Source organism: Callithrix jacchus, chromosome 19 (assembly GCF_049354715.1).
Source record: "Callithrix jacchus isolate 240 chromosome 19, calJac240_pri, whole genome shotgun sequence".
In the NCBI taxonomy this organism is placed as follows: domain Eukaryota; kingdom Metazoa; phylum Chordata; class Mammalia; order Primates; family Cebidae; genus Callithrix; species Callithrix jacchus.
Window position 1 is genome coordinate 45,706,768 of NC_133520.1, and position 27,110 is coordinate 45,733,877.

Below are 27,110 nucleotides of genomic sequence, written 5' to 3' on the forward strand. Positions count from 1 at the left end.
ATATTTATATAAATATAACCATATTTGTTTTTACCTGTACTTAGGAAAAAAACCACAAGTGCTATTTTCTTGAAAAACCTATAAAGCTTTCATTCCTCTAATTTCAAAATTTTATGTCAATTAAAGTATTTTTAATTTTTAAATTGAAAACTCTTACAATTAACTTTTAATTTTGAAATTTAAAACTCTTACAATTAATTTTCCTGTGAGTATATTTTGCAGTGGTGAAATTTTAAGAAGCCTTCCTGTAACTCCTTAAATTTGGAAATGAATAATATTCTGAGAATTCTTCTGCATAATTTGAAATGACCAGCAGAGGGCAGAGCTAAAGACTGGACACTTTAATCCCTGTGCATGAATGAGAAGAAATTTCCTGAGGCTGAGGAATTCTATTTTTGACTGAAATTTAGCACTTCGGTTGCTATATTTGTGGAGCTTAGAGACATGTCAAGAATAAACGTCAACTTAATATTCTCTTCAGCACAAATGGGGAAAATAAAAATCAACACTGCAATGAAATAATTTAATGCAGTACAATTGCCAGAATTAACAACAACAAAAGCTGAAATGGTGTGACGTAAATAGTACCCTGCTCATTTTATGCACGTAAATGAGGTGCAGCTAAATGATGAATCAAATACTTGGTGACAAAGGTAGAGAAAAATATCTGTAAAAATCTGTGAAAAGTAATTTTATCTATATCTGTATGTGCATTACATAACTTCTTAATCCAGAATATGAGCCTTACAGACAAGATTCTTGCAAAAGTTTTCCAAATTTTTCTAGGGCTGTTTGAAACTTTGATAAAAACAAAAATGGTTATTTTATTCTCTACATTCTGTAAGTTTGACATTTTACAACCCCTCGTATTTCAAAAGCACATTTCAAAAAACATGCTAATATATAAAGGAAGAAGTAAAAAAAAAAAAAAAAAAAGAAAGAAAAGAAAAGAAAAACCCCAGGATTTAGGCTAATGGGTACAGTACATATTGAATAAGATTACATTTCAAAAGCCGGGTGCGGTGGCTCAAGCCTGTAATCCCAGCACTTTGGGAGGCCGAGGCGCGTGGATCATGAGGTCAAGAGATCGAGACCATCCTGGTCAACATGGTGAAACCCCGTCTCTACTAAAAACACAAAAAATTAGCTGGACATGGTGGCGTGTGCCTGTAATCCCAGCTACTCAGGAGGCTGAAGCAGGAGAATTGCCTGAACCCGGGAAGTGGAGGTTGCGGTGAGCCAAGATCGCGCCATTGCACTCCAGCCTGGGTAACAAGAGCAAAACTCCGTCTCAAAAAAAAAAAAAAAATTACATTTAATATACAGAGTTTTTATTCAGCTACATATCCGGGCACGAACATTTGCATTTCACATCTCAAATTTTTTCAAATAAGAACAATGAAAGTTAAATAGAGAAAATCCTTGTAAGAAAAAGCGGCTATTCCACCGAAAATTCTGTTAACCCCAACTGGAGACCAATTCAGTCTCTCAGTCTCTATCAGCTGAGCAGTTTCTCAATTACACACAAGAAGTTAACCAAAGCCATAATGACCAATCCAGGGAAAGCACTTCGTCATTAAGGCTTAGCTGTGGCACAGCATCTCTCATGAGCTGAGCTATAACTCTTGAGAATTCAAAGGGAGAACCTCCTTTGAGTTAAAGATGAAAAGACAAAAGCAGCTTCCTAGCAAAGTAGCGATATTCACAGAACGCACTTTCTAGAGCAAGACTTTCCCAAATCTGGCTCGTCAAAAATTCGTATTCCCAGGGCCCAGCCTCAGATCTAGTCAATCAGACTTTCCAGAAGCAGAGCCAAAGAATTTACATTTTATTAATATTTCCAGGTAGCACAGTAATAGCATAAGATGAAGCTGCTGACCTAGCCAGGAGGTAGCTAAGGGAGGTTCCTGTGGGTCATAAATAAGAGCAACAGTATCACCCTAGGGTAAAGCGTCTCTTTACCCTCATGTAACAAGATTGGACTTAGTTTCTGAAAATCAGGACCAGGTGCAATGGCTCACACCTGTATTCCTAGCACTTTGGGGGGCCCAGGCAAGAGGATTACTTGAGTCCAGGAGTTCAAGGCTCCAGTGAGCTATGATTGCTCCATTGCACTCCAACCTGGGTGGCAGAGAGAAATCCTGTCTTTAAAAAAGAAAAAAAAAAAAAGCATTCTATTGTGCAGAAGGAATTAAAGGGAGCAAGAGTGGGCCCATGGAGACTAATTAGGGGGACTATTGCTTGAGACCAAGCTGAAGATTAAGGTGGCTTGGACCAGAGTGATGGCAACAGAAAGAAAAAGGCCAACAGATTGGCTGTGGAAGGTGGAGAAACAGCACAAGCGGAGTCAGCTTTCGTAGGTTAAAATTCCACCTTCTGCCGCTTACAAAACAATGTAACTCTGGGAAAGTTACCCTAAGTCTCGGTTTTCACATCAGAAAATGGAAGTCTGATTAAATGAGTTATTTAAATTCAGACCAATTAATAGAAGTGATCCTGTTAAATAGCACAGTGCTTGACTCCTCAGTCCGACCTGAATGTTATGACATGAAGAAACAAGAAATCAAAAGCCCCCATTTTCTGTGACTCGCTCCTCCACTCCTGCAAACTGAACTGGAAGAAACCAAATAGACCCACTTCGATTCATTCATCTGCATTCACCATGGGATCTAACTGTCCTGTCTTCCATCTTACCAAGAAGAACATCATCCACCATTAGTTCTTTATAGATTATTTTCCGAACGAGTCTGAAATTCCCATTCTATCAAGATTCCATTTTAAAGAACAGACCCTATAACAACTGTCAAGTAAAATGGCACAATAATGATACTAGATTGATGTTCACCTATCTGGGGGAAAGTTCTTATGTAAAGTCAAAATAGCCTATAAGGAAAGTGAATATTTTCTTACTAAATAGCAAATCAGGCACTCTACTCTTTACTACTTCTTCTTCTTATTATTATTATTATTATTATTACCTTTTTTCAGCTCACTGCAACATCCTCATCCTGGGTTCAAATGATTCTCCCATCTCAGCCTCCTGAGTAGCTGAGACTAGACTTGCGTGCCATCATTCCTGGCTAATTTTTTTGTATTTTTAGTAGAAAGGGGGGTTTCACCATGTTGGCCAGCCTAGTCTTGAAATCCTGACCTCAAGTGATCCGCCCACCTCGGCCTCCCAAAGTGCTGGGATTATAGGTGTGAGCCACTGCACCCAGCCATACTATTTTAAAAATCACTTTGAACATGGCATATGTGGACCCTATTCTTCAGTTGCACAATTTACACCTGGGAAGATGAGTGATTATAAGTAATCAACAGATGTCACCCTCAAAGACCAGCTAATTGATGCATGCAGCTCAAAACCCGTCACCTGGACACCCCTGTCTGCAGGGTATTGTGTCAAGGGTTGTAGCATTCTACGGTTCATAATGCAAGATTTCTGCCTCGACCCTTGGCCTGGCTTCTGCTGCCATCTATTTTGAATATGGAAATTGACTCATTGTCTGAATAACCTCGCTCACACTGGGAGGCTGAGGAGGGAGGATCACTTGAGGCCAGAAGTTCCAGACCAGCCTGGGAAACACAGCCAGAACCTGCCTCTATGAAAAATATAAAAGTTAGCAGGTTATGGTGGTACGTGCCTGTGCAGAATGAAGCTGCAGTGACATATCACTGCACCATTACACTCCAGCCTGGGGCACAGAGCAAGACCCTGTCTCAAAAAAAAAAAAAAAAAAAATCATCTCATCGTAGTAAAAACATTAGGTGCATTTCAAATATAATACTAAAGAAAACGTGTTTCCCCCACAAATATATATACCTACTATGTACCCATGACAATTAAAAAATAAAATACAAAAAGGCTTTCTCCACTTTTCCCGTGACCTGGGACCACGGCTCTTCTCCAGCTTCACCTGCCCATCCATCTTCAGTAAATACAATTGAAATACAATTCATATTTCCCAAAACATGAGATAGTTTTCAGATTCAGAATAGCCGGGTTCATTATAGTCTTTCATCTCAGTTATATTTTGGCTTTGCACTAGAAGCTTTTTTTCAAAGATACCCTCTTTTCATGCTCCTCGATACAGTAGGAGCCTCAATACAACCTAAATGGGACCATGAGAAGCTCAACATCAGAAAACAGTGATGCCAGCTCAGCCCCCATACTCCTACCTACAGGCTGAAATGCAGCTTGCTCGTCACTTCAAAGCTCCGGGGAGACTCCGGCACATTTCTGATCTACACCCAAAGCCCATCCCGTCAGTCTGTGAACACTGATTCCAGATGAATCAGTGTTGCCAAGTTTTTTACACATAGCATCATGGGAACTAAAGTCCAAATTGTCTTAGAAATTGTGGCTCCAGTTCAGGTTTGGCTTTGAGCATCTGGTTTCCCCAGGCTGAATGTCCCAACGCAAGCACCAAACTTCTGAGGACTTCCCTTCGAAGCCTCATGTGAGGCCCTGCCCAGCCACATAGACACATTGTCTCCTGTCCTAAGAATGTGTATGTATGTATGCGTGTGTGTGTGTGTGTGCGTGTGTGTGCGTGTGCGTTTATTTTTTTTAAGATGGAGTCTCACTCTGTCACCTAGGTTGAAGCGCAATAGTGCAATCTCAGCTCACTGCAACCTCCACCTCCCAGGTTCAAGTAATTCTCCTGCCTCAGCCTCTCGATTAGCTGGGATTGCAGCTGTGCACCACTTGCCCAGCTAATTTTTTTATTTTTGTGTTTTAGTAAAGATAAGGTTTCACCATGTTGGAACTCAAGGACAGTCTTGATCTCCTGACTTCATGATCCGTCCGCCTCACCTCACAAAGTGCTAGATATTTAGTGCAAAACTGAAATCCAGTCTCAGCAACTATCCTGTCCCCTTCATTTCATCGCACAAAATACAAACATAGGTGACACTTAAAATTCTTGTTTTCAAAGTTCTCATTTCACCATAGTATTTAAAGTAATGGCTGGGTATGGTGGCTCACGCCTGTAATCCCAGTACTTTGGGAGGCTGAGGAGGGTGAATCACCTGAGGTCAGGAATTCGAGTCCATCCTGGCCAATGTGGCAAAATTCCATCTCTGCTAAAACTACAAAAAAATGGGCTGGGTGTGGTGGTGGGTGCCTAGAATCCCAGCTACTCAGGAGGCTGAGGTAGGAGAATCACTAGAACCCGGGGGTGGAGTTTGCAGCCAGCTGAGATCGCCCCATTCCACTCCAGCCTGGATGACAGAACGAGACTCCATCTCGCTCTTTATTTATTTATTTATTTTTTTCCTGCAGATTACTTTTACTAAGCTCCATCTTGTCTTCAGCGGTCTTCCATCTTTTAATCCCTGGTATTTTCTTAAAAGTATCCCTGACATCTTTTTCAAAGATCCCAAAAAATGTCCAGGATTCTTCATAACACATTCACCTTACCCCAGAAGTCATGTAATTAGTTTCTTAAAGAGATATTTGTTACCCAGCAACATTTAACAAATGTACAAGGAACATAAGCCACCAATAACATGAGGAAAGTCAGACTCTGTTTTAAATGAAAGAAGTTCTCCTTTTCCAGTAGAAGGCAGCGCAGCATGGGGAAAAGGCGATTGCCCTGAACAGCAAGAGGCTAAGATTCTGGCTCTTCAAAGCTATTATGGACAGAAAAGTCAGTTCACCTTTTGAGCTCGAATGTCCTCACTTGCCAATGTAACAGAACTGGGCTATATTAATTGTTAAGGTCTTTAGTTTCGATACATTTATTATCAATCACAAAACAGCAAATTAGTTGAGTATGTACACTGTACAGACACATGGCTTGAAATAATTCAAACAGGAAAATGCTTTCCATATCCTGGGATGGGCTACGTTTGATAGTGTGAATCAGGGAATATCACAAATCAAAAACTTCCTCTAAATGGAAGACGCCTCCCCCCTCCCCCAGAGCATTTAACCCGGCAGCCATCGCACATCAGCTGTTCTATGTATAAAATTCTGTAAATATCAGGAGGTAAAATTACAAAGCACAGAAAAAGAAGTCACTCCCAGGAAAAGAGCAGGGGGGCCCCAGCAGTCATTTTGCAGACTATACACGCAAAGGAGGAAACAGCTTTGTGTTTCAACACTGCATGAATCTGTGTAGTGGCAAGTTAGGGTCAGAGGTAGCCAGAGCAGCAAAACTGCAGCTGAAGTTTTTGTGCTGATAACTGAGCCTCAAACAAGGAAGAAAATGAACATAATTTTCTTGTGTTTCAGTTTCTTCTGCAAAAGATAAAAACCATCTCGCCAGGCTTGTAATGAAGATTAAATCGGTTAATAATCATAAAGTGCTTAAAACACAGCCTGCTACAGAGAAAGCTTAATATGTTTTTAAATACTGAAGACAGTTTTGTTTTTTTAAAGCACCAATACAAAAAAACTGACAATGACCTGCAAACTGGTCACACACTGGAATGGGAAGCACGGTTAGCAAATCATTCACATCCAGAGGAAGAAAGAAGTGGAGAGCAGGCCAGGAGCGGTAATCCCAGCACTTTGGGAGGCCTACGTGGGTGAATCACGACGTCAGGAGTTCAAGATCAGCCTGGCCAACATGGTGAAACCCCGTCTCTATTAAAAAAAACAAAAAAAAATAGCCAGGTATAATGGGGGGCACCTGTAATCTCAGCTACTCAGGAGGCGGAGGCAGGAGAATCACTTGAACCCGGGAGACAGAGGTTGCACCACCCCACTCCAGCCTGGGCGACAGAGTGAGACTCCATCTCAACAAAAAAAAAAAAAAAAAAAAAAAAAGGAAGAAAAGGAAAAAGAAAGTAAGTGGGTGTAAGCCAATGCAAGCACTCACCTTCACACAGTCTTAGTCAGCAGTCCACTCACCAGGCCACAGCCTCAAGCACTTTACCAACTAAAACCAATTTTTCTGCCCCGTAATACCTGTACACATCCTACAGGTCTTGAGACCTTGAGAATCCTGGCTCCGCTCCTTTCTACCATCCACCTGCTCTGGTCTTCTGACTTTGTAGCACACTCTTTAAACCACTCCCAGGCCAGTATCCTCAATTCCCACCCTCACTAACATTCTGATGCATCTACCTGGGCAAAGATCCCACGTCACCTGGCACGGAAGCTCTTGAGCTAATCACACACATGAATTGACTTCACCTCCCTTCTCCCACCACACCCTACACCCCTTGTCCCCAAATCTCAGCCCGCTGAAATCTGAACAGCGCTCTCAGCACTCCACTCAAATTCCTCTCTACTAGGGTAGTATAGTAGCTTTCAGTCTGAGGCCTATTTGATCTCTTGGCAGCACTGAATATCACTTACCACTCCTTCTTTCTTTTTAAAAAATACCTTGCTTTTCTTCTGTCCTTATCATTCTCCTTGCAGCTTTTGTCCCCCCAACTCTGTAAGTATTTATGTATATGTCAGTCTCTTCTTGCTTCCTACTCTGCGGGCACTTTCCAGGGCTTAATGGTTTCAAGTTCATCTACACACTGAAGATTCATCAATCTCTCTTCTCTCTCCTGACCTCAGATACAAATAACTCATTGCCTTTATGCATATATTTAAATAGGTATCCTCAAATTCAGTAGGATTTTAACGGAACTAATCACCCCCACAACCTGCTCCTCATTGTGAATTTCACACATGTGAATTGCATCACCCTGTCCCCTAGTGCTCCATCCAGAAACCTGGACATCCTCCTTGTCTCTGCCCACTCCCTTACCTTTATGTGATCAAGCAAATCCCCGCGGTTTCTCACGTCTACCCTCTAAAGCAGTGCTTCTTAAAGTGTGGTCCCTGGACCGGCAGTATCGGTATCAGCATCACCTGGGAAGTTGCTAGAAATGCAAATAAGCTGATCCCAATCCAGACCAGCTGAATCAGAAACCAGGGTGCTGGGCCAGCCATTTGTGTTTTAACAAGCCCTTCAGGGGATTCTGACTCTTAGAGTTTGAGATTAGTAGGAGTAACAATACTCTCCAAGTATAATTAGACTCTGCCTTTTTTCAATCCCAAATTTCTTTCCCAAATATAAGTAAGATTATTTTATTAATTAACTATTGGTATTATGAGAAGAAAATTAATATGCATACTTTGTTAAAAGAATAGCTCCGATTCTTGTATAGCGCAACTCCCTGGATATGTGGAAGTCTTTTAAAAGAGAACAAAATACTGTGTGACCACATGCGATTTTTTTTCTTTTGAAACAGAGTCTCACTCTGTTGCCCAGGCTGAAGTACAGTGGCACAATTTCAGTTCACTGCAACCTCCAGCTCCTGAGTTGGAGCAACTCTCTTGCTGCAGCCTCCTGACTAGCTGGGACTACAGGCATGCACCACCATGCCTGGCTAATTTTTGTTTTTAGTAGAGATGGGGTTTTACCAATTTGGCCAGGCTCATCTCAAACTCCTGACCTCTAGTGATCCGTCCACTTCAGGCTCCCAAAGTGCCGGGATTACAGCCATGAGCTGCCATGCCTGGCCCACGTGTGATACTTTTTAAAATTAAAAGGATTTTCTACTACCTAACTCCTTCATAGTTGAGGGCACTCTCTGTCTCTCCTGGATTACAGCAACTGTTTCCTCAGTGTCTTCTAGCATCCTAACCACAAACACTGCACACCCTCAGTCCATACTCCCCTAATACCCAGAACGCTCTCTCTCAAATATGAATCTGACCACTCCTCCACTTAACCCCCTCCAGAGGCTCCCTACTGCTCATGAGAATAGGGTCCACTTCTGAAATGCTTTTTCCAAAAGCCCCTGGGATCAAGACAGCACCCTTTCTCTTTGTTTTTTTCTTGAGATGGAGTCTTGCTCTGTCACCCAGGCTGAGGTGCAGTGGTGCCATCTCGGCTCACTGCAACCTCCACCTCCTGGATTCAAGTGATTCTTCTGCCTCAGCGCACATGACGGCACCCAGCTAACTTTTGTATTTTTAGTAGAGACAAGGTTTCACCATGTTGGGGAGGCTGGTCTCAAACTCCCAACCTTAGGTGATCAGCCCACCTCGGCCTCCCAAAGTGTTGCGATTACAGGTGTGAGCTACTGCACCGGGCCACAGCACCTTTTAGGACGCCTCTTCTGCCCCTTGTCCTCTATGCTGGGACTCCAGGCTCTGGGCATATCCTTGACCACTCAAAACCTCAAAACTCTTCTATCACCCTTCATCAACCACTGTGCCTCCGTGTCTGCTCACCAAGTAGCCCCTTTTCATGGTAAGCTACACAAGAACAAGAAAAGGATCTATATTTTTCATAGAAAAATTCCATAAATATTGTGTGACTAGCTGGTGACCACACATGGTTAGAGACAGAAAGAAAAGTCCACAGAATAAATTCGCTTTCTATATATTACGTGAGTATAGAGCAGGGGCTAGCCAGCCACAACCTGCAAGCCACATCTGGCCAGATGCTTGGTTTTGCGATACAAAGTTTTATTCGGAAACACAGCCATGCTTATTCATGGGGTACTGTCCATGGCTGCTTTTACACCACAGCAGTGGAGTTGAGTAGTTGTGACTGACACTGTAAAATATTTACTAAAGCCTAAAACATTTTCTATCTGGCCCTTTATAGAAAAACTTGCCACCCTCTGATCTAGACTAGACAAGAAAAGTAATAAAAGGAGAATAAACCTTCTTTCAGATTTCCAAAGTCCAGTACAAATTGGGAGGACAAAAAAAAAAAATCCTTTAAACTCCTGGATTAAGTGATGTTTTCTCTGCACAGGGTTCCTTCACTTTGCCATAGATTCCCAGCTTTGTACTCCTCCTGGCTCTTGAGAAAAGGAAAAGGAGGTCATAAGAAATACAAGTCACAGCAACAGAACTAATTAATATTCAGTGCACCTACAGGAGCAGGACAAGAAAATCATGACAGAAAACTTGAGCTGAGTCACCCCTTTTAATAAAAGTCCATCATACACATTCAAAAGGAATTCTGAGTGACCCAACATTGTTTGCCAAATGGGTGATTGAAAAAAAGACCAGTTGTCAGAGTCAAAATGGAGATCTAAAACAGCATAATCCTCTTAACGAGGAAAAACAAATCAAGAAGAAAGTATGCCATTGTAAAAAAGTGTGATTGCCGTGAGTGTGTTGCTTAAAAATCTAGGACTAGAGTCCACTCCTAACTACTCTGCGGAGATCTGTCAGGTAAACACAAGGACCCAGCATTACATTGTTCAAGGAAACTTCCCACAATATTTAATTTGCATTTAGGCATTACAGAGTAAATAGCCAATTATGATATGTGTAATATATCATTTGCGAGAGCAAATGCGGACTTAGAGGGTTAAAGAAGATGTCTGACAGGGAATGGCATCTAACTCTGTGTAGCATCCTACAAAAAAGAGTAGAACCTAACTGAGAAATGATAGTGGAGAGCAGAAGTAGTGGTCCCCACAGAGCCCCAGAAGTGAGAGAAAGCACGGACAATTCGGAAAATCAATAACACTTCAGCATGGTGAAAGAGTCTGGAAAGGGAAGTGGGTCAGGAAATGTAGAAGTGGGAAAGTATTGAGAGGCAGAAGAAAGACCGTGGAGATCCAAAGATGCTGGAGTTTATTCTGACAGAGAAACAATTAAAATGACATGGGCCAGGGGTGCTGGCTCATGCCTGTAATCCCATCGTTTTGGGAGGCCAAGGCAGTAGGCTCACTTGAGGCCAGGAGATCAAGATCTGCCTTGGCCGCATAGGGAGACCCCATTCATATAACAATTAAAAAAAAAAAAAAAACTAGCTGGCCATGGTGGCACATGCCTGTAGTCCCAGCTATTTGGGAGGCTGAGGTGAGGGGAATGCTTGAGCCCAGGAGGTTAAGGCAGGCAGTGAGCTATGATCATCCGACTGCATTCCAGCCTGGGTGACAAAGCAAGACCTGGTCTCAAAAATTAAAGTAAAACAACATGATCAGACATATATCCCCAGGTTTCTCAACCTTGGCACTACTGACATTCTCTAGTGCGTAATCCTTTGTTGGGGGAAAGAGAGAGATATCCTTGTGCACTTAGGATGCTGTGTAGTGCCCCAGCCTCTAACCAGTAGGTGTCAGGTGCAACCCTCTCCCCACTGTGACAACCCAAAATATCTTTGGACACTGTCCAATGTCCTCGGTAGGGCAACATAACCCTGGATTGAGAGCCAGTAGACAAGACTGAGGAGACTGGACAGGAAACCACTAAGAGCCAAACCCAACAAGGTAATGAAAGGGCCCATGTGGTCATCAAAGCAAGTGATGACTGAACCTGAAAGATGATGTTCCCAGTCCTCCCTCACACCGTGACTTCAAAATCTAGCCCTTCATAATCACCTAGAGCGTATTTCATGCCCATCCTGCACATAACCCTCTCCACTTCCGAAGCCTTTGTCATCCAGTGGTATCAGCTTCTATCCCTCCTCATCACAGACACTGACGAACCTCCTTGGTACTTTCATATGTCAAGGTCGTTACCACATGTTCCTCTCTCTGTTTCTCAATGCTGAGTCTTCCACATTCTGTGGGACATTAAGTCCCAGACAACACTCTGAGCTTCTCAATTCTAATCACAATGGGCCTCAGTCCATCTCCACCATGGACTGGTCTTTGGGGTCAGTAGAACACCTCCACCTCTGAAGTCTTAAACACCAATATCCTTCCCTCTGGCCACAACCGCCAATGAATTCATTCTCTCTATATTCTCACTACCCCTAGTTATTCTCCACTGTCCTTGAGAACTTTAATCTTCTGATTGATCAACATTCTCTTAACTTATTAGATTTATCTGCTCATGATTTTCAACCATAGGTTGTATGCAATATCAGTTCCCTTGCCCGTGAGGAATAGCCACCGTAAAGTCCCAAATAATCACAAATTCTAGATGTCAAAAAAGAATGATCATTCTCTCTGATCATTAGTTCCCTCTTAGTATTCTAACTCTTCAGGAGAGTATCCCGGAAATGTGAACCAGAAACTCAAAAAATCATTTACTCCACTTCCTCATATCCAATCGAATTGCAAGTCCTGTCAGTTCTAAACCCTAAAGTAAAGATTCCCCATATCGCTCTTTCTAACCTACTGCCTCTGTTTCAGTTTAGACACTCTTCTGATGACCTAGATGCTAATGTTAGTTTTCTTCAATCCATTCTCCATCCCGCCACCAGAGTGATATTTTATAAATGCCAATCTGTTTATGGCTTAATTATTCAAAATTATTCGAAAGCACTTCCAGGGTGTCTCTGTTTACATGCCTGGTCTCCGTTCTATGCTTCATTCTCCCAATTTATACCCCAGAAATACTTAGAAACTGTGCTCACATGCACCCCCATGCCTTTCTATGTGCTGCCCAGTATACAGACTTTTTTTTTTGTTTTGAGACAGAGTCTCGTTTGTCACCCAGGCTGGAGTACAGTGGCTCGATCTCGGCTCACTGCAGCCTCCGCCTCCCAGGTTCAAGTGGTTCTCCTGCCCCAGCCTCCCGAGTAGCTGGGATTATGGGCATGTGCCAAGATGCCCAGCTAATTTCGTATTTTAAGTAGAGATGGGGTTTCACCATGTTGGTCAGGCTGGTCTCAAACTCCTGACATCGGGTGATCCACCTGCCTCAGCCTCCCAAAGTGCTGAGATTACAGGCATGAACCACCTCGCCCAGCCTACAGACTTCTTCTATGGTTGCTCCCCACAGCAAACTCCTACTCACCCCTCAAGTCTTGCCCCAGGCATTATCTCCGGAGTCCCAAGGAGACCCAGTTAAAAAACCTCCCCTTTGCTCCTCGTACTGTAAATATATCCACCTGGAGCCTAAACGCGATTATAACCTGTGATGACAGCCAAAGGGCATCGAACACTCACTATATGCCTTTAGTGTGTAAAGTGCTTTATTCATACTAATACTTTCCTCTCACTCAGAAACTACTATATTTATTCCTCATTTTACCGAAGAAGAGACAAACTTTGAGAAATCCAAACATCTACCCAAGTTGCACCATAACTGAGAAATCCCAGACACTTTGACTATGGAGCCCACTTCAAACACTAAGCTCCAATAATTTATTTTTGAGTCTTTATTTCTTAAAAGTGGGCCATAAGCCAGTTCAGGATAGAAGCTTTCTTTTCATCTTTATGCTCCTAGTAACAGGGCAGGGGGTTGGGGGGCAGGTGTCAGAAGGGAAAGGAGAAGCTGAGAAAAACAAGTGGAAGTCATAATTAAATATGAAGAAGCCAGTCTAAATTAGAAGAGGAAGAATTTTAAAATTCCATGAAACGGGAAGAATTAGCTGAAAAATAAAAGATACTGAGAATACAGGTGGAAAGGTTTGTTTCTTTACCCAAAAAGGAAGATAAGAGGCAGTCAAAAACTTTGTTGTGCTGGATGGGAAGTCCCTGTATAGAAAGAGGATAAACCAAATGTAAACTAAACTAAATGGAGGATAATTTGAGCAAGTGATTGTTTACTAAAAACATAGAATTCACTGGGCTCGGTGGCTCCTGCCTCTAATTCCAGCATTTGGAAGGTCAAGGCAGGTGGATCTCTTGAGTAAGAGATCAGCATGACCAACACAGTGAAACCCTGTTTCTACTAAAGATACAAAAAATTAGCTGGGTGTGGTGACATGCACCGGTAATCCCAGCTACTTGGTAGGGTGAGGTAGGAGAATTGCTTGAACCCAGGAGGTGAAGATTGCAGTGAGCTGAGATTGCACCTTGCACTCCAGCCTGGCCAACTGAGTGGACTGTCTCAAAAAACGAACGAACAAACAAAAAACCCTACAGAATTCGTCATTTGAACTCGACCGAGGGAAATCCTTGTTTGAGTGGCCTGGGGGTTGTGATACTGGAATACTGAGAAGAACACAAAATTATAATATCTGATCTGCCTCTGCAGTGCAATATTCATAAAGTATCCATATGTCTTTCAACTTATAGATAAAACATTAACCTTAAAAGTATACCCTAAACATGAAAGTGTGTCTGGTAAAAACTGGGAGCTAGACAGGGCTCAGACTAAACAAAGGCAAAGCGGAGGCGCTAAGTCTATTACATGGTGGGTAGGACGGCGAGGGACACGATCTGAATTGGTTGAAACAATAGCAAGAAAAATTATAAGCACATTGTCTAAAATTCAAAGAAGTATTATGAAAGAGAAACTCAAAATGGCAATATTAATTATATTAGAAGGAAGAGGGAGAGACAGGAAGGGGTATAAGGGAGCTAAATCCTCACCTGTGACCACCAGCAGGCAAGAGCAATGTCAATAATGGTGGCTGGGCATGGTGGCTCACGCCTGTTATCCCAGCACTTTGGGAGGCTGAGGTAGGCAGATCACTTGAGATTAGGAGTTCGAGACCAGCCTGGGCAACATGGTGAAACCCCATCTCTACTAAACCTACAAAAATTAGCTGACCATGGTGGTATTAGTTCCAGCTACTCAGGAGGCTGAGGCAGGAGAATCACATGAAGCTGTGAGGCAGCGGTTGCAGTGAGCCGAGATCATGCCACTGTACTCCAGCCTGGGCAACAGAACAAGACTCTATCTCAAAAAAAAAAAAAAGGCATCAGCAGATATCAACATACAGCAAGTCCACACAGATTATGTGAATTTTGATAAAATCATCAGCTAAAATAAATTTTTAAGTTGGTCTGAAAAATTAAGTATCATTTAAATACCACCTTTAAAATAAAAACAACTTTGAGAATTGATACTGTATAAAACATTTCAAAAATAAATATACAGCAAAAAATACATATGTTCTCTTAGTGCTGAAAGAGGTGTCAAGGCTTTTGTTGCCTCTCAGGAAAAGATCTGTGTGGGCTTGACTAAATAGCACCAACAAGTTTTTTCTGCTCTGGAAAAAAAATGAATTCGAGGCCAGGTGGAGTGGCTTATGCCAGCACTTTGGGAGGCCAAGGCAGATGGATCATATAAGGTCAGGAGTTCAAGACCAGCCTGGCCAACATGGTAAAACCCTGTCTCTACTAAAAATACAAAAATTAGCCAGGAGTGATGGCTCATGCCTACAATCCCAGCTACTCAGGAGGCTGAGGTAGGAGAATCCCTTGAACACAGCAGGCGGAGGTTGCAGTGAGCCAAGATCGCGCCACTGCACTCCAGCCTGGGTGGCAGAGTGAGACTCTGTCTCAAAAAAGAAAAAAATAATAATAAAGTCAAATGCAAATCATAATTTCTGTTTTTTCCACTTGTCTTCTTTTTGTCTATGGCGACAATGAGTAGAGTAAGTTTCATCAGTTTTCTGGGACTGGCTGCTGTTGATTTTGATTAATTAAGTAACTTCTCTTTCAACAGATCTTATTTATTCTCGTTCAAGATCTTATTTCTTGAATTTCTTTTGAACCTGAGTTTTTATGCCTCCCTTGTCTTAATTTTAGCTTTGCTAAGCCATTCATCCAAACCGATGTCCATTTACATACCTACCAAGGAGCTCCTGCCCGTCTGGTAAGCATGGGATCACCATATATTTAGCGGAATCAGCAGATCTGCCAAACCCAAACAAGTCCAGCAACCAAAAACATGCAACCAAAAATATCCTGGTAGGCAGATATTTAAAGATAAGCTCATGGGCCGGGCACAGTGGCTCACGCCTGTAATCCCAGCACTTTGGGAGGCTGAGGTGGGTGGATCACGAGGTCAAGAGATCGAGACCATCCTGGTCAACGAGGTGAAACCCCGTCTCTACCAAAAAAAAAAAAAAAAAAAAATACAGGGGCCAGGCACGGTGGTTCACGCCTGTAATCCCAGCACTTTGGGAGGCCGAGGCGGGTGGATCACGAGGTCTAGAGATCCAGACCATCCCGGTCAACATGGTGAAACCCCATCTCTACTAAAAATACAAAAAATTAGCTGGGCATGGTGGCGCGTGCCTGTAATCCCAGCTACTTGGGAGGCTGAGGTAGGAGAATTGCCTGAACCCAGGAGGCAGAGGTTGCAGTGAGCCAAAATTGCGCCATTGCACTCCAGCCTGGGTAACAAGGTTACCAAATAAAAAAAAAAAAAAGATAAGCTCATGAAGGATTAAGAAGATTTAGAACCACCTACCCCTACAAAAATGCTTGGGCCAAGTTTGCTTAACTCTTGGTGATGTAAGTTGATCATATAATATCTGCCGCAGATAGGATTAAAGAAATCCTAGAAGAGGTTGTTAATGCATAATCAACAATTATGTAAGATAAGTGTGGCTGGCTGGAAAACAGCTGCTGATGCATATGACCCAGAAAAAGGGATCTCATTTTGAAAAAGGCTTGAGTTGACTAGAATAGGTTCCAAAAAAACAAAGAAGCCTATCCTCAGACCACGAAAATATACCATGGTCTACAACTCAACAATACAATCTGCTAAGTAGCAGTTGGTATTATCCCTGTTTGCTCTTGCTGGCAGTTCTAACCTTACATCCTCCTCCTAAAATGGAGCTGTCTTCTCTACCTCAGTGAATGACACAACCATCCACCCAGCTACTTCAAACCAAGAAGTCATCCTTGATTTCCTTGTGTTCTCTTGTCCCCATGTCTGCCACACCAGAAGTTCCATCAGCCAGACCTCCAGAACCCACCCCAACCTACTAGCTGGTCTTCATCTCCCCGTCACCATCCTGCCCCAAGCTACTGCCAGCACCTAGAACTAAACTACTGCAATATCCCATCTGCCTTACTGCTACTGCACCTCCCTACACTCAATCATTCAAAGACCAGGCTGGGGGCCGGGCATGGTGGCTCATGCCTATAATCCCAGCACTTTGGAAGGCCAAGGCAGGAGGATTGCTTGAGCCCAGGAGTTCAAGACCAACTTGTGACAATGCAGTGAGACCCCGTCTATACCAACAATTTAAAAAATTAGCTGGGCATGATGGCTCATGGCTATAGTCCCAGCTACTTGGAAGAGTGAGGAGGAAGGATCCCTTGAGCCCAGAAGATCAAGACTATAGTGAGCTGCGATTTCACTACTGCTCTCCAGCCTGGACAACAGAGTGAGAACCTGTCTCAAAAACAACCACCACAAAAAACAACAACAAACGAAGACCAGGCCAGGTGATCCACATGAAATATAAGGCAAATATGTTCTTCCCCTGCATAAAACCTCCCAAAAGCTCCCATTAAAAAAAAAGGGGGGGGGGCAGTGGCTGGGCACGGTGGCTCACTCCTGTAATCCCAGCACTTTGGGAGGCCAAGGTGGGTGGATCACTTGAGGTCAGGAGTTTGAGACTAGCCTGGCCAACATGGTGAAACCCCATCTCTACTAAGAACACAAAAATTAGCCAGAAATTGCTCGAACCCAGGAGGCAGAGGTTGCAGTGAGCCGAGATCATGCCTCTCTGCACTCCAGCCTGGGCAATAGTGCAAAACTCTGTCAAAAAAAAACAAGCCATATTCCTTCCGTGGCTTTCTAGACCCTGCCTATGCTTTGGCCTGAGCCCTTTCTGTCCTCATCTCTTGAAGCTGCAGCTTCCTGTAAGTCACCTTTGTGCTCCCCCAAGGCCCTGTGGACCTGCCCTGGGCACCCCCTGGAATGAGCTTCCCACAGACCTCATCTCACCAGGCCCTAGAGAGGCTCCTCTCCGCACTCATCCTTCCCTACCCGCTTCGCTCCATCCCATTAGTCCTGTTTTCCTTCACACCACTTATTAGGATCTGAGAGAAGTTAATTTGCCCATGCATTTTTTAAAAAAATCTGTCTCCCTCCATTTTGAATAGAAAACACGTTTCAAGAGAACACATTCTCTTGCCCACTAACACATCTCCAGAGCCTAAAACATTACCCGGCTTACAGGATCAATATATTTGGTAAAAATCTGTGAATAAATTAACAGGATCGCTCAAAGTCATCTTTGTCTTTTAAAGTTCTTGACATCTTAATCATGTTAAAATGTAAGAGAAAATGTAAAGTCTTTTCATACTTTCTATAGCACTTGATAAAGCAAAATGTTAGGCTCTAAAAACGTATAAAATAACATAAAATAAAATCAGAAGGGTCAGTTGGTCGGGCACAGTGGCTCACGCCTGTAATCCCAGCACTTTGGGAGGCTGAGGCGGGCAGATCACAAGGTCAGGAGATCAAGTCCACCCTGGGCAACATAGTGAAACCCCATCTCTACTAAAATACAAAAAAGTAGCCAGGTGTGATGGTGCACACCTGTAGTCCCAGCTGCTCACGAGGCTGAGGCAGGAGAATCCCTTGAACCCGGGAGGCAGAGGTTGCAGTGAGCCAAGACTGTGCCACAGCACTCCAGCCCAGAAACAGAGCAACTCCATCTAAGAAAAAAAAAAAGGGGGGTGGCTCACGCCTGTAATCCCAGCACTTTGGGAGGCCAAGGCAGGTGGATCACAAGGTTAGCAGTTCAAGACCAGACTAGCCAACATGGTGAAATTCCATCTCTACTAAAATATACAAAAATTAGCTGGGCATGGTGGCGCATGCCTGTAATCCCAGTTACTTGGGAGGCTGAGGTAGGAGAACTGCTTGAACTGGGATGTGGGAGGCAGAGGTTGCAATGAGCCGAGATCACACCACTGCACTTCAGCCTGGCGTGATCTCGGCTCACTGCAACCTTTGCCTCCATCTCAAAACAGAGCAAGACTCCATCTCAAAAAACAAAAAAGAAGAAGAAAAGAATCAGAAGGGTTGAGTGAAGTAGGCTAACACATAAACTACATCAGTGAAGAGACCCAAAGTGAAGATATTCATTGCTGTAATGGCATACATAAGTGGAGAGATGAGAGGGAGAGTGGCAAGTGAGGGAGAGGATCCTTATCAGGGAAGGGAATAAAGTCAGGGGTTGGGGAGGTAGGAAGGGTGCCAGTTATGACCTTATTCCCACAGCATGTTCTGTCTCAAAGGGCAACTGAACTCAAGAGGATTGTTAGTTAGAAATGTTCCCAACAGCTATTTTCTGGAAATCAGCAGAGAGACTAATTACGGAAAATTTCTCTCCCCATAGATGAGCACATTCTTCCCCTTCCCTTATGGACACCCCAGTCCTCAGTATCATTATATCATCACCCCTCCGGGTTTTCAAGAAACTCCTTGACTACACATCCAATAAATGCACAGTTGTGTTGCTGAGCTGCAATTTAAGCACAAGGCATAACATTCCATACAAAAGTATCTTTAATGTTTTTCTTTGTTTTCTGTTCATTTTGAGGGGGCAGTAGGGAGGTCGTACAGAGCCAATGAATAAAGGAAGACAAAATGCAATCACATCAAGTTGAAGGAAAGAAATTCCCGATTCTGAGGAAATGCCCTCACACAACATTAAGGGATTTGATTTCTTTGCTGTTTGCTTTTCACTAGCGATGCCACCCCCCGCTGCTCTCCAAAATAAGATGATGGGGAAGAGGTCCTAGTCTCCAACACAAGGATGGAGTGAGGTGAGGTATAAGAAACGACCAGGTTAGTTGATTTAAAAAAAGAGAGAGTGGAAGAAATGGGACTAGCCTGTTTTTTTCTGTTTATCGAATTCTGCATTTATTGACTGGCAAGACTGTTCACGTCTGGGCTTTAAGGGAGGAATATGCAGTTCACTTGGGAACAGTTTCAATAAAAAGCTGGTGCTAGACATGGCTCATCTGTACTATATTAACTCTAGTTCTCACTTGCCAAATCAATATATCTTCTAGAACGGAGCTCTATAACACTTAACACACCATCATTCCAGGGTTCCGCCTCTGTAATAACACAGACCTCTCACAGAAGAGAAGGGGGGAAAACATTAAAATCATCCAATTTTTTCCATAAGAGAAAAATATCTACCTAGTAGTGATTAGCTGCTATGTCATTTAAAAAACATTGCAGCAGGAAAAATGTAAACAAATCTCAGGAAGGAGACTTTACAAGTCACAGTACAACCTGGGGAACTTTCTTTCAAATGGGAAGCATCAAGAATCAAGAAGATCTCTGAATATTTTACATGATTTATTTTCCTATTACTAAAGGGAGATCAGGGGAGACTGCAGGCTGTAAAGGGTAAAAAAGAGGAAGCAAAGTCAACAGGCAGATCTCGACCTCTTATTATTCATTATCGTATCTTGACCTCAGCCAGGGCTCATTTTCATTGTATTTCAAAACTCATCATTACTTCATTCCTATATATTGAAGAAGGCTGAGAAGAGAGCACAGTCAGCAGCAACAAAACAAAGTAACTAACCCATACGATTAAAAACCACAGCCCAGCGTGGGGGCTCACACGTGTAATCTCAGCACTTTGGGAGGCCACGCTGGGCGGATCACGAGGTCAAGAGTTCGAGACCAGCCTGACCAATATGGTGAAACCATGCCTTTACTAAAAATACAAAAATTAGCAGGGCGTGGTGGTGCACACCTGTAATCCCAGCTACTCAGGAGGCTGAGGCAGGAGAATCACTGGAACCCAAGTGGTAGAGGTTGCAGTGAGCTGAGATTACACCACTGCACTCCATCCTGGGTGACAAAGCAAGACTCCATCTCAAAAAAGACAAAAGAAAAACCATTATCCTCAAATAAAACTCCTGGGCTCTGCACAAGTAAACCAACCTTCCATTTTGTTATGAGAATTTCATACATGAGAAATCCTATACATCTGGGTTTTAGAGGCAAACTCATCCCAACCAATGCCACACATATACCACATACCTGAGACTGATTAGCAATACTCTGTCTTGACAGTGAGAATCCAGCTGTGCTCATATTCATTATGAATTATTAATATGCCCTGATGAATTACTACTGTTCCACAGTATGAACTCTCTTGGTGAATAGGAGCTGGGGATAAAGCAGGCAATGATGGGCGGAGCGCAGTGGCTCACACCTATAATCTCAGCACTTTGGGAGGCCGAGGCGGGTGGATCACGAGGTCAAGAGATCGAGACCATCCTGGTCAACATGGTGAAACCTCGTCTCTACTAAAAATACAAAAATTAGCTGGGCATGGTGGCGCGTGCCTGTAATCCCAGCTACTCGGGAGGCTGAGGCAGGAGAATTGCCTGAACCCAGGAGGCGGAGGTTGCGGTGAGCCGAGATTGTGCCATTGCACTCCACTCTGGGTAACAAGAGCGAAACTCCGTCTCAAAAAAAAAGCAGGCAATGATACTTCACATCCATACTTCACACGTACATGAATTACGAATGCACCAAACAGCATTGCAGGACCCATGGAAACCTGTGGCCCGCTGGGAAGAATAACTGCCCCATGGAGCTGCTTCTGAAGGAATGCCTATGACCAGCAAAGTCATAAATACTGACTCAGAGCCACTTCAGAATCATCGCTGATTACAGGGTCTTGAAGATGTATTTGTACCTCGCATAGCAGCATTATTTATTTGTACCTCATGTTCACAGCAACATTATAGCAAAAGGTGGAAACAATCCAAGTGTCCATTGATGGATAAATGGATACACAAAATGTGGCATATACATACAATGGAGTATTAGCCTTAAAAAGGAAGGAAATTCTGACACATGCTACAGTATGGATGAACATTGAGGATGTTAGGCAATGTGAAATAAGCCAGCCACAAAAAGGACAAATACTGTATGATTCCACTTATATAAACTACCTAGCATAGTCAAATTCATAGAGACAGAAGGGGAATTATGGCTGTCAGGGGCTTGGAGAAAGAGGAGAATGGGGAGTTATGTTCAATGGGTGCAGGGTTTGTTTTGGATGATGAAAAGAGTTCTAAAGATGGATGGTGGTGGTGGTGATTGCACAATGCCATCCATGTGTTCGATGCCACTAAACAGTACACTTAAAAATGGTTACAATGGTAAATGTTGTTATCTATGCTTTACCACAATTAAAAGTAATTTAGAAATTAATTTTTTTAAATCATCACTGATGAAAGCAGGCTAAAGAACTCTTGAGTGCCCATCTGTTAAGAAAAGAAGGTTTGGCAAATGTACTTAATACTCTAGTTTAAAAACAATTATACAAACAGACATACTAAGCTATAGAGCAGCTAAGGGGGAAAAAAATGCTTGCATCACATGTTTTTAAATTACAGGGTGACTGGGCAGACACACGTCGTAGTTGCTATTTCAACAGCAAATCTGCCTCACAGAGAAGTGAATTCTCCTACTTACATCAAACGAAGCTGCATTCGTCTGGGCATTCTGATTACATGGTTCCCTGAAGCAATCACTAAAAGGAAGGAGAAGCCCCATGGCAATGATCCGTGAGCAAAACTTCTCTGCTTCTTCTGGAGGCCCGTTCTCCTGCTGGCTGAACAGCTTCTCCAACAGCGTTCGCCCTGCAGATGAAACACAGTCATTAAGAGGGAGCACTGCTGATCACCTGGCTCTGAACTCTCCAGGGGACAGTGGCTAAGTAAACACTGCCAGGAAGAAACGCTGTTTCCAAGGCTACTGACAGCGCAGAGAGGAGCCTCTCAAGCTAAGAGAAAGCGCTATAGTCTGAGGCCAGAGTTGCCACATTGAAAACTGCAGATCTGGTTTTCTCTCTGATCCCCCTACATACCTCCCCTGCCTCAAAACAAACACGCCAAGTTATGGACTATACAGCTTCCCTTTAAGATTTCTAATTGAGATAGGGTCTCGATATGTTGCCCAGGCTGGCCTGGAACTCCTGGGCTCAAGCGATACCCCCACCTCAGCTTCCTGAGTGGCTAAGATTATAGGCATAAGCCACCATGCCCAGCTCACTTTTTTTTTTTCTTAATAGAGATGAGGATCTCATTATGTTGGCCAAGCTTACCTCAAACTCCTGGGCACAAGCCATCCTCCTGCCTCGGCCTCCCAAGTAGCTAGAGCTACTGACACACACCACCTCACTCAGCTCCCTACTGGATTAACTTTGGATCCAAGACCAGACACGGTAGCTCACGCCTGTAATCTCAGCACTTTGGGAGGCTGAGAAAGGCAGATCACCTGAGGTCAGGAGTTCAAGAACAGCCTGGCCAACATGGTAAAACCCTGTCTCTAATAAAAAAAAAAAAAATTGGCTGGGCGTGGTGGCTCATGCCTGTAATCCCAGCACTTTGGGAGGCTGAGGCAGGTAGATCACCTGAGGTCAGGGGTTGAGACCAGCCTGGCCAACATGGCAAAACCCCATCTCTACTAAAAATACAAAAATTAGCCTGGTGTGGTGGCAGGTGCCTGTAATCCCAGCTACTTGGGAGGCTGAGGCAGGAGAATGGCTTGAACCTGGGAGGTGGAGGTTGCAGTGAGCTGAGATTATGCCATTGCACCCCACCCTGGGAGATAAGAGTGAAACTCCATCTAAAAAAAAAAAAAAATTAACCAGGCATGGTGGTGGGTGCCTATAATCCCAGCTATTCAGGAGGTGGAGACAGAAAAATCACTTGAACCCGTGAGGCAGAGGTTGCAGTGAGCCAAGATCGTGCCATTGCACTCCAGCCTGGGCAACAAGAGTGAAACTCTGTCTCAAAAAATAATAAATAAATAAATTTGGATCCAAAAGGCTAAACTCTTTGAATTTAATTGCAGATGGCTCTTGAAGGAAGCAGTTATTAACCCAACATGCCACCATTTAGACTCAGAAATGTCAGTCACTGACATTCACAGTCTCAATCATGGCAATGGGGAGGGGACAGAGAATGAAGAGACAAAGAGGCAGGCAGAAGCACCAACGCACAAGAAGTGAAGAGAGCTGGCTAGCAGCAACGTAGAAATAAGTCACCCGGAAAGGGATACGAATTCACATTTCTCTCAGATGCTTCTCAGAAATACAACCCTAGCATACATCCAAACTTAAGGGCCCTTTTCCCCACTATTTCCCTAAAAAAAAAGGCAAGACAGGCATCGTAAGAAGACCCCGGATGAGGGTCTAGGCTGAGGATGTAGAGGGCCTGGGTCCACCTCGCCCAGGGGTTCTCAGTCTTGGCCGAAACTGAGGATCGCTTAGAGAGAACATAATTGCTGGAAGCCAGGCTCGTGCATAAGTTTTCTACTGTCGCCAGTTGGTTCTAATGTTAGCCAGAGTTCAGAGCCCTGGATATGGGTTTTAATTGATTTCTGACACTAGCTCTTTTTTGTTGTTTTTGAGATGGAGTCTCCCTCTGTTGCCCAGACTAGAGGGCACTGGCCCGATCGATCCAGCTCACTACAACCTCCGCCTCCCAGGTTCAAGCAATTCTCCTGCCTCAGCCTCCTCAGTAGCTGGGACTATAGGCATATGCCACCATGCCCAGCCAATTTTTTTTGTATTTTTAGTAGAGACGGGGTTTCACCATGTTGGTCAGACTGGTCCTGAACTCCTGACCTCAAACGATCTGCCTGCCTCGGCCTCCCGAAGTGCTGGGACTACAGGAGTGAAACGCCACGCCTGGCCTAGCTCTTTAACTTTCAAACATTTATGCAGCTTGTTTGCATTCATCAACTTTCATCAAAGGAAATGGAGAATCTCTAGGGTCCCTTCCAGGGCCACAATTGCGCCTCCGTCTAATTAGCAAATGTAGATCTTCTCTTATCTTCAAATTTAGATCAACTGTTATCCAGAAAAGTCTTTAGCGATCCCCTTCCATGCTCTTTTGGAACCCTTCACAGCTTCTTTGTGTAATTGATTATTTTGACTAATTAGTTACGCCGTCATTTGTTTCATGTTGACCTTCCTCACTGAAATATAAACTTGCTGACGCCCAGCATCTATCTTGCAAACTTGGGCACTTGCACATGAAAAGCATCAATCAATGTTTTCAGGATTTCTGAATAAATACAGTGCTACAATTCTGAGACAGCTTCATTCATCTCATAGTCAGAACTGGAGATGATGTATCAGCCTATCCCATCAAACTGCTTATGTAAAGAGCCACATAGTGAGTATTTTAGGCTTCATGAGCCACATAAGGTCTCTGTTGCAGATTTTTCACTGGTTTAATTTTGTTTTGAGCAACTTTGAACATGTAAAAACCATTCTAAGCTCCGGGCTTTGCAAAAGCAGGTCAAGTTTATACTTCAGTTACAATAACTACATTTCAAACATATAAATGTTCAATTCTATCAGGATACTTGTCAAGTAATTTTTATGCCTCTTCCTATTTCTGTCTGTAAAACAAAACAAATCTCAAAAGCTGCCTTTGATAGTTCTAGTGACAAAGCAGGACACAAGAGGTCTCTCTATTTTCTCCATTGCTTCTGGTCATTAGAGAACATTCTTTGGTCTCCCAGGATTTTTTTTAAGGGGAAGTAAAGAATTTCCCCCTACAGAACTTCAGTGTGCCTGCATCTAACTGGAACTAAATACCTAGGAAATGGCACCCTTCAATTCTCAAGCGATTAATTATCATAACAGTATATTGTTGTATTCCTCTTACCAAATTACTGGAAGTAGCCCTAAAACTAATCTTTTTCCTACCACTCAGATAATGTATATGACACAAAAATAAGGGCAGCAGGATCTTGCATGTGTGTGACTGAGGGAAATGTGTATGTGCGTATCAAGCCAAAACTTACCAAAGGGGTTCCGGAACGGTGTGGAAGAGAGAGGATGACGACCTGCTGGGACTCCACTTCATGATAAGCATATGCCCCTAAATCCTTAATCAGGGCTTTCTCAACCTCAACCTTGTGGACACCCTGGGCCTAATATTTCAGTGTTCTGGGGTAGTGGGGGGAAATTATCCTGTGCTTTCAGCAGCCTCCCAGGCCATTATCACTGGATGGCAGTAGTACAGTCACCTTGCCCCCAGCTGTAACAGCCGAAAATATCTTTAGATATTGCCAATGTCTCCAGGTGCAAGGGGGCGAAAATATCCCCAGGCTGAGATCCCCAGGCCTAACCTCTCTCTAATGAAACTTTACCTCCATCTTTAACAGTAACCCAGCTTCCCGCTGAGGATCTCCTCACACTGCAATCATCTCGGTGGAGGCATTTTAAGTCAAATCCATCACATTTGAGGGACAAAACGTGGGTAACCTCCTTGGTCCCCATGAGTACTTTCAAATGATTCATTCTCCTTCAAAACCACGAGCTTCCTGGAAACTCCTGCCACTGCCTAGCCTCTATTACCCCTCCTCCTTTCTGCCACCCACTAACCTCTAGTTATTCCCTCCCCTAGCCATTCACTAAATAACTCACCTCCTGCCTCACTGACCTGCGTTCCGCCGCCACTCCTATCATTCTCTGATTCTGATATCCACATGGAGGGCAAACTAATGCTCAGGTGGACACCACCCCCGAGACCTTCATCCCCTTGCCTCTAGCTAACATTTTTTCCACCACAAATTAGCCACCCATTCCCATGTCACAGACTCAAATTGGTCACTATGAGGAACTGCACCACCTCCAGAAGATCAGTTCCAAAGTTCACTCCAAACTCTCCAGTGGCTTCCCATCACCCTCAGAGTAAAATCAAACCCTTCACTGTGGAGTCCTGTGTGGTAAGTTAGCAACAAGGAGAAAAAGGGATCCCGGCAGGGGGAGAACACTTGTTCTGAGAGACGGCTAACCACCACCAACCCGCTGGCACAATACCCTGTGCCCGAACACCCCACTCTGCACACAGCCCCAGCAGCATCACTTTATTTGCAGGTAGCCCCACAAGCAGGACCCTATCAAACTTCCCTCCAGCCCCTGCCTCTTGGCAGACAGCCCCTCCTCTGCTGTGCTACCCCATTGCTTCCCTGCAACGTACTTACTCTCTAAGCTTGCACTCTTTACCTCATTGCTATTTCTGTACATTATTTTATGACCCAAGGCAAGAGTGTTAATTAGTCTCAACCCCCGCAGCACTCACCAGATGCAGGAGCCACCTCCCTACCTCCCAGCTGTTACCACTCTTGCCCACTGGCCTCCTCCTCAAACACACTGAGCTTACTCTCTCCATGAAGCCTTTTGCACTAGAACATGCTTCCCCCAGAAACATCAATGATTCCCTCACTCCCTCATGTCATTCAGGTCTCCGGTCAACAGTCACTTCCACTGAGAGACCCCCCCCATGCCCTTTCTGAAGCAGCACCCCCCATTACTCTTGTGTCCATTATCCACTTTATTCTTCAGAGAGCGTAGTCCTCGAGTTTACGTAAGCCTGTGAGGTCTCCTCCTCCCGGAGTGGAAACTTCATTCAACAGTCCCTGTTCTTTATTTGCCACCTTTTACTCAGGACCTCAAGGACTAGCTGGCAAAGAGGGCATAATCAATGAACGTTTCAGTCATCAACGAGTCTATGTGCAAATGCCTGAA

General features: G+C 43.7%; 1 protein-coding gene across 8 annotated transcripts in view; it reads right to left on the reverse strand.

The window, feature by feature from the left end:
• The window catches only part of FMN2 (formin 2), a 398,830-nt gene that overhangs the window by 343,350 nt on the left and 28,370 nt on the right, over positions 1 to 27,110 (reverse strand). For all 8 annotated transcript variants that reach the window (XM_078357268.1, XM_035280903.3, XM_078357264.1 and 5 more), the window contains exon 2: positions 22,034 to 22,200. In XM_078357268.1, coding sequence (XP_078213394.1) covers positions 22,034 to 22,200 — 167 coding nt within the window. The remainder of the gene's footprint in view (positions 1 to 22,033; positions 22,201 to 27,110) is intronic.